Source organism: Mandrillus leucophaeus, unplaced genomic scaffold, assembly GCF_000951045.1.
Source record: "Mandrillus leucophaeus isolate KB7577 unplaced genomic scaffold, Mleu.le_1.0 Scaffold833, whole genome shotgun sequence".
Lineage (NCBI taxonomy): Eukaryota > Metazoa > Chordata > Mammalia > Primates > Cercopithecidae > Mandrillus > Mandrillus leucophaeus.
The window spans coordinates 372555-381143 of NW_012109064.1; the positions used below are offsets into that span (position 1 = coordinate 372555).

An 8589-nucleotide genomic window follows, 5' to 3' on the forward strand; every position below is an offset into this window, starting at 1 on the left:
AACCATTCTTAACCTTTTCATATGTATATTTTCACAAATTTTCTACACACACATGCAGACACACACACACAAGCAACATCTTTTAAGCAAAAACTGGGATGATTTCATAATGCTTCTTTTGTAGTTTTTCCTACTAAGCATGGTCATATTTCCATGTCAATGAGTATAATTTAGTACATTTTAATGACTGAATGACATTTTATTACACAAGATACAAAAAATTCCCTTACAAGTGTTTTTATTCCAAAATCAATACAATATTAATCGAAATTTTCTTCTATTACTTTTGTGCCTCATACTATTTTTGCCACTTCATTTGGCTTTTGTAAGACTATCTATTTAGAGAAACCTTATGTCTATTAGTTGGTACATCATAGATATGCTTTTTAGTGATATGGAGAAAATAATGAGGTGGAGGTGTACGGAAAAAGAGTAGAATGTCAAAGCTACTAAATCGATGGAATGAAGTTTTTGGATGGTTGCTAACCGACCCATCCCTAACATTTGAGAGCCTGACACAGGATACACATAGAAGGCCACATACTATATGTCTAGAGATTTAAATGCCTTAAATCTAGCTAACTGTATAAAATATGTCCTAGCCTTTTATCTTGACACATATATCTGGAAGGCCAGACTTGAGTTTGGAAACCTTGGATTTTTGGAAGTACTGAGCAACATGGTGTTTTTTGGGCATCCTAGTAAGCTGGGGACGGAGCACAGGTTTCTCTTGACCCTTGACCCTGTAGATGCCTCACCATGAGGGCAGGGGTGTGGCCAGAGGAAGGCCAGTGTGGGCCCCCGAAAACATGGGACCCAGAGTAAAGTCCTCTTTTGCTCAGGGGTGAGTGTGGCATTGCTTGCCAAATTTTCTTCTTTTGGAAAATAAAATAAAATATAGTTATTTAAATGTAGTATATCAATATATGTGTGGTGTGGAAACATAAAGCAAATAAGAAATCTATAGAATAAATAGTCAAGGTCCCTTTTCAACATTTTCCTAAACCTTTCCCTCTCTTTTCCATTGTTCATAGCGTGATGTGTATCCTTCCAGAATTTTCTGGTCATTTATATAACATGCTATACATACAGGTATGTGCACATATACATATAAAATACGTGTCTATGTATATTGTTTTAAAAATATACATAGGATAATACTGTGCATATTATTCTGTAAGCTTTTTTGCTTACATCTTTTTTAAAAGAATGACTCTGCAGTTATTCCTTTTTGTTCTTTCTCTCACTTGAATAAAGTAATATATATGTGTGTGTGTGTATATATATATATGGAGAGAGAGAGAGAGTGCCTTGGGTCACGTAGTCTGCAAGAAGAAAAGGTAATATATAGTCATGATAAAAAATTCAAACAATAAAAAATGGAATAAATGGAAATGCAAAAGTCTTTGAGGGTTGTCATCCTACCTTGTTCATAGAAATAACCACCATTAAAAGTTTATAGAGTCTGGGTGTGGTGGCTCACACCTGTAATTCCAAGACTTTGAAAGTCTGAGGCAGGAAGATCACTTGAGACCAGGAGCTTGAGATCAGCCTGAGCAACATAGGGAGACCCCATTTCTACAAATAACTAAAAAAAAAAAAAAAAAAAAAAAAGCTAGGTGTGGTGGTACACACCTGTGGTCCCATCTACTCAGGAGGCTGAGACAGGAGGATTGCCTGAGCCCAGAAAGTCGAGGCTGCAGTGAGTTGTGATCACACCACTGCATTCCAGCCTAGGTGACAGAGTGAGACCTAGTCTTATATTAAATAAATAAATAAGTAATAATTAAAATGTTTATTGAACTGGTTAAGGCTGCTCATTTTTGGAGATGAGTGATGAACACATTGGGATCCATTACATTGTACTGTTTACTTTTAGATACTTTCAGAGTTTCCCATAATGGAAAGTTACAATTTCTTAAGGAACACCTATTTTTAAAAAAATTATTGAAAACCTTTTTACCTGGTAAAAGCTTGAAGATGCTTTCACCATATTTATGCCACATTTTATTTGAAGTCCAAGTTTCCGGCTTGATCTTGATCTAAGCAAACCAGGGTTAAATGAGAGAGGCACCAGTGCGAGGAATGAACATAGGTGGTAATTGAGAGACTTGTGTGTGGAAGTCAAAATGGTCGACTGGCTGAGATAGGGATTCTCTAACAGTGTGGTATTGTTTGTGGTCTGGAATAGGCTCAAGACAAGGCGTGCCCGTGGTGGGGCTGGTGGTGGAAGGCGGTCCCAACGTCATCCTGTCAGTGTGGGAGACTGTCAAGGACAAGGACCCGGTGGTGGTGTGTGAGGGCACAGGCAGGGCAGCTGACCTCCTGGCCTTCACACACAAACACCTGGCAGATGAAGGGTGAGTTGTTGGTTCTTCCTTTTTGAAACTATAGGGGCTATTTATTCCTCCATTTTAGTTCTTTTGGCTGTGCATTTATGTGGGCCAGATATTCTTGGGTTATAGAAGTTGAGACTGGATTTTATTTCTCAGTGACTTGTTTGTTGTTCAACATCAAAATGCCCTTCAGCGATGCCAGTTGTTATTTTCTTAGCTGAAGAATGGCCTGCCTTTAAAGGGAAGCTTGAGTCTTGCTTGAACTTTGGGAAAAGGTGTTTGCAGGGGGAGTGAGGGAGGTGTGGCTCTAGCAATTGGCCATTACAGCCGTAAGGACCTTTCTGTAAGGGAGGTGGCCAGTGTTGGGCCCAGAGCACCTTCAAATTCATTTACCCTTGATGGAAATAGCAGAAATTGGGGAGGTCTGTATCCTGACATTTTCATAGCATATGTCGTGCTTATTTCAGGCTTTAATTCTTTCACCTTTTCAAATAAGATAATTTTTTCTCTTGCCCTCCCTCTATCCAGTGTGATTCTTTCAATTTCAAAAGCATGATATTTATACTGTATAAATAAGTACAGTACCTAAGAACTAAAATGTTGACTCCCCTAATTTGTTTAGTAAACAGTTATCTGCTGCTTATGCTGTAACAGCTCTCCGGAGTGCCTTTGCTTATGATTGCTCTCCCTGTTCATCCCTCCTGCCTCCACTTCCACCTCTACCATTTCCTGCTGCTTTCACTCCTCTCCCTTTTCTAAAATCACCCTGGATGTGTGGTTATTAAACCTTTTAGGGTTTCAGATCCTTTAGAGAATATAATACCTATAATTTCTGGAGATTCCCAGGCCACTGGAAATCTACCAGCTTCAGAACTCCACTTCAGGGTATATTCTTTTCAGGATGTGGCAGATCAACCCATTATCACTTTCTTTCTTTATTTTATAAATGTGAAAATAGAAGCAGGGTCTTACTATGTTGCCCAGGCTGGCCTCGAACTCCTGGCCTCAGGTGATCTTCCACCTGGGCTTCCCAAAGTGCTGGGATTACAGGTGTGAGCCACCATGCCCGGCTCCATTCTCACTTTCAAATTCAGCCTTCTTCTTGAGCTCCTGCTTCCGTTTGCTCCCCCTCATTTGCTCTCCTGGCAGAACTGTCACCTTTTCAGTCTGGGGAGCTGATGGGGTGTTTTCTTGTACTGATGTTGCCGGCTCATTCCCCCCTCTGGGTTGTGTCAAGACCATTTATTTCTCTTCCAGGATGCTGCGACCTCAGGTGAAAGAGGAGATCATCTGCATGATTCAGAACACTTTCAACTTTAGTCTTAAACAGTCCAAGCACCTTTTCCAAATTCTAATGGAGTGTATGGTTCACAGGGATTGTGTGAGTATGAGGAGTTGATGATTCAGCTGACTTAAGAACTGCTAATTTATAAATATTGTAATATTTATTTTCACAATTAGAAAAAATATGACGGACACAGGAAGGGGAACAACACACAGGGGCCTGTCAGGGAAGGAGCAGGGAAGGAGAGAATCAGGATAAATAGCTAATGCATGCAGGTCTTAATACCTAGGTGATGGGTTGATCTGTGCAGCAAACCACCATGGCACACATTTACCTGTGTAACAAACCTGTGCATCCTGCACATGTATCCCAGAACTTAAAGTAAAAATTTTAAAAATTAAAATAATTAAAAATAAAATATATGGATTTTTTTTCATTTTGATGTTGGGTATATCTAACTCTACAGAATTTGATTCTTAGTTGAGTAAACTTGGCTTCTTACTGTCATTGCTGTGTGTACTCCCCATGCTTCAAATTCTAGACTCTACTACGGAAAAAGCGCTAAGTATAACAGTGTTCCAGAAAAGTTATCAGATTTAGTGAAAATTACACAGATGTATTTTCAGAGGGTAAAGGAACAGCTCCGTGTCTTCAATGAACACAGCTTCATGGTGCTGAGTTACATGACTGCCTCACAGCATCCTGAGCAAATCCTGCAGGAAATCATTGGGAATGTATAGGACAATGGGAATAGTGAGAATAAACTCTGGGCTAAAAAATGGAGCCCACAAACTATGGGCTATTGCCATAATGTAGACTCAGGAAAAGTTTTTAGTGTTTTAGTGTTTTAGGGTACTGTGATAAAAAGATTAATTTATTTGATTAATTAATTTATTTGGTAAAGACAGGGTCTTGCTCTTTTGCCCAGGCTGGAGTGCAGTGGTGCAGTCATAGCTTACTGCAGCCTTGAATTCCTGGACTCAAGTGATCCTCTTGCCTTGGCCTCCCAAAATGCTGGGATTATAGGGATAAGCCACCACGCCCAGCCTATGAACAAAATGACTTGGATGATATGAATTATCAATTCTTTTTTTTATTTTATTTTTTTATTTTTGAGACAGGGCCTCACTACGTCACCCAGGCTGCAGTGCAGTGGCGAGATTTTGGCTTGCTGCAACCTCCACCTCCCAAGCTCAAGTGATTCTCATGTCTCAGCCTCCTAAGTAGCTGGGTCTACAGAGGCACGCCACCATGCCTGGCTAATTTTTGTATGTTTTGGTAGAGATGGGGTTTCACTGTGTTGGCCAAGCTGGTCTTGAATTCCTGGCCTCAAGCGATCCGCCTGTCTCGGCCTCCCAAAGTGCTGGGATTACAGGCTTAAGCCACTGTGCACAGCCTGGATTATCAATTCATATCAATGACTCAGATGAAATGAAGCTGACAATTACAGTAAACATGCAGATACGTCGTGATTCAAGGTGATCTTTCTAGAATCTGAAGGCTGGACCAAATTGTATAAGAATTGGTAATATTTAAGTACCTGGCCTCAAGAAAACCAAATGAAATGTTGTGGCTAGAGGAAGCATGACAAAATCTATGTGGAAAACTGTTTGGGGTTTTAGTTGGCTCGGTAACAACATTAATAGCAACCATGTTTATAATTAGCAGCGTGCCTATAAATATATTCTTTTCATTTGAAATAGCCCTGTGAGCAACTTCAATATGGCAGTGGTTGTTTATTTCCATTTTGGAAATGATGAAGCAGAAGACTAGAGAATTTAAGGGATTTGCAGTCATGCAGCTAAGAAATGACAGATCTGCCTGGGTGTGGTGGCTCATGCCTGTAATCCCAGCACTTTGGGAGGCCGAGGCAGGTGGATCACCTGAGATCAGAAGTTCGAGACCAGCCTGGCCAACATGGTGAAACCCTGTCTCTACCAAAAATGCAAAAATTAACTGGGCATGGTGGCGGGTGCCTATAATCCCAGCTACTTGGGAGGCTTAGGCAGGAGAATCGCTTGAACCCAGGAGGCGGAGGTTGCAGTGAGCCCAGATCGCACCATTGCACTCCAGCCTGGGCAACAAGAGTGAAAGAAAAAAATATATATATCTCTCTGAAACTTGAATTTCAGAAGAGTTGAAATCTTCTTAATCTACTACACTTTCTATTTGCCACAATAATCAGTAAGTTAAGAAAAGGACATATTAAAGAGATTGCCCTTGTGTTTGCCTCTTCCTGCCATCAAGCAGAATAATTAATAAGCAATGTAATAACCAATGAGGGCAAGAGAAGGCAGCAAAGGGCTTGCAGATGATAGGAATTGGGTTGTACAATTGAGGGTTGATTTTACTCATGCACATAGAGGGCGTGTCAGGTGAAAGGAAACAATGTGTGAAGTTATAGATGCATAGTTTTTTATCTTTATGATACCTTAGAGATTATTCAGCAGGTTCCTCTCATTTTATGGATGAGGAGCCTGAGATTCAGTCGCCTCACGATATTTACCTAGGACTAGCTTGTTAGTGGCATGCTTGGAACCAGGTCTTGCCAGTCTTGGCTTTTTCATTAAAACAGCTACTTCTACTGTATGAAATGTATTTTAATTTAAAAAGACTGAGATATAGTCATTAATATCAGGTGGCTCCTCCCCACTTTTTTTGAAGCAACAAAAGCAGAGATTTATTGAAAGTGAAAGCACGCTCCACAGGGTGGGAATGGGTGAGCAGGCGCCTTAAGCGCCCGCAGGTGACCCTTTGGAACCTAAGTAAAGAACTTACTTGTTTTTAAAGGAGTCAAAGACTGTCTGTGTTGCCCAGGGTACTTGCTCATTGGGTCCACTGTAATTACCTTAATTATTTTATGAGAGACCCTTGAGGATTCATTTCTCGTAAAAAAACAAGTCTGGCTGGGCGTGGTGACTCACCTGTAATCCCAGCACTTTGGGAGGCTGAGACCGGAGGATCGCCTGAGCCCAGGAATTCAAGACCAGCCTGGGCAATATAGTGAGAACTTGTCTCTACAAAAAATTAAGAAAAGAGAAGAAAAAAGCAAAAGTCTTAGTTTCCAAGGCTAGGTGAATGGAGGATTTCATTTGTTATCTCTTTGAAAGGAGACATGATTTTATTTACATTGGAAATTAACATTGAGGTTCTTTTTGTTGTAGCATGTACGTAGTGTAATAACATTCCTTCATAAATGTTTCCTCTGTACATGTGGAATTTTTAGTATTTTTCCCCCAAGTGCCCATAATTCTTTGTTACTCTGTTTAAAAGTTTTCTCTCCTATAAGTAAAAAAAGGTTTTAAAGAAGAATGTTATCCTCAATTCACTAGCTCCAGTCTGAATTCTGCGGGTACTCTTTGAAAGCATTTATTTGGTAGTTCCCCAAATGTATAGCTCTCTGTCTTTCACTGTTGTAGATTACCATATTTGACGCTGACTCTGAAGAGCAGCAAGACCTTGACTTAGCAATCCTAACAGCTTTGCTGAAGGGTGAGTATCTGGATGGGGTTGCAATTGTTCCTCACTTACGCTTCTCATGTTCCACAGTACTCTGTGCTACTTGCGTAGATATCTTCAAAAGAATATATGATTGTTCCTTTCTTTTACCCTAGGCACAAATTTATCAGCGTCAGAGCAATTAAATCTGGCAATGGCTTGGGACAGGGTGGACATTGCCAAGAAACATATCCTGATTTATGAACAACACTGGAAGGTATAGTGAAAATGAAGTTATTTGGAAAAAATATTTTGTGTGATGGTCTGTTAGGAAGAGGCAAAAGAGAAAATGAGAGGAGATATTGATTGGTTTGGTAGAAGTGTGGGGTAGCATCTCTGTAGCTGGGATAGCTAAGACACTTCTCCCATCGACTTTGCCTTCCTGAAAACTTTCTTCTTTTTTTTTTTCCCTGGCTTTGCAATCTAACTGAAGCTGAAAAGGGAAGTTGAGGGAAAGACAGAATGGAAGGTTTTAATTTAATTTTATTTATGTTATTTTACTTTTAGACACCAGGGCTCACTCTGTTGCCCAGAATGTCATGCAATGGTATGATCATAGCTCACTGTAACCGGGACCACAGGCGCATGCCACCATGCCCAATTAATTTCTTTGTAAAATATATTTTATTTTATTGAGACAATGATTTGCTATATTGCCCAGGCTGGTCTTGAGCTCCTGGCCTCAAATGATCTTGCTACCTTGGTCTCCCAAAGTGCCAGGATTACAGGCATGAGCCACTGTGCCTGGCGTATGATTTTTAATTGATTTTTGGGTAGATTTCTATCTTGTTATTTAAAACTCAAAGTTTATTTCCTGCTTTAAAATGTAGTAAGTGCTCACATTAGAAATTAGTGAAAACATAAAAAAGAAGAAAGACTGCCCATAATGCTAATGATAATCACTATTAATATTTCATTTTAAAAAATGATAGTTGTGGCTATAATACAGGTATATTATTTCTGGGCCAAGCTAATTAATACATGCACATTGTTTAAAATATCAAATGATATTAAAAGGCAATTTTAAAAGATGGTAGTTCTCTGCCCTGCTAATCACAAGAGCTAGTACTTAGGACGTTTTTGATTTTTCTAACGCTTATAAATCTCCATATTTCTAAATAATGTCATATTGCTGTATTTTGGTTCATCAGTTTTAGAAATTTTTCAACACTTCTGTCTTGTGGGCCTCACGGCTGCAATGTGGACCGGTTGCCTCTCCTCCCGGTAGGCAGCTGTCATCCCGGGATGCACCCTCATCATCTTGAGGATTCCCTTGCCTCTTTCCCATGTTAGATGGCATGTCTTCTATGTCCCTTGTCTTCCTCTTTGTTTACTCATTTATTTTGATGGTATACATGTTTCAGTAAGTTCCTGAGAAAGGGAGTATGAGAGATACATATTTTGAGGACTTACATGTTTGGCTGTATTTTAATTCATGACTTAAACTATTTTTTACTACAGAAATTTGAA

General features: G+C 39.7%; 1 protein-coding gene across 3 annotated transcripts in view; it reads left to right on the forward strand.

Annotated features, from left to right (window-relative positions):
• TRPM6 (transient receptor potential cation channel, subfamily M, member 6) overlaps window positions 1–8589 on the forward strand; it is a 187959-nt gene that overhangs the window by 90343 nt on the left and 89027 nt on the right. For all 3 annotated transcript variants that reach the window (XM_011968246.1, XM_011968247.1, XM_011968248.1), the window contains exons 8-11: window positions 2192–2360; window positions 3594–3717; window positions 7041–7113; window positions 7236–7336. In XM_011968246.1, the coding sequence (XP_011823636.1) occupies window positions 2192–2360; window positions 3594–3717; window positions 7041–7113; window positions 7236–7336 (467 nt within the window). The remainder of the gene's footprint in view (window positions 1–2191; window positions 2361–3593; window positions 3718–7040; window positions 7114–7235; window positions 7337–8589) is intronic.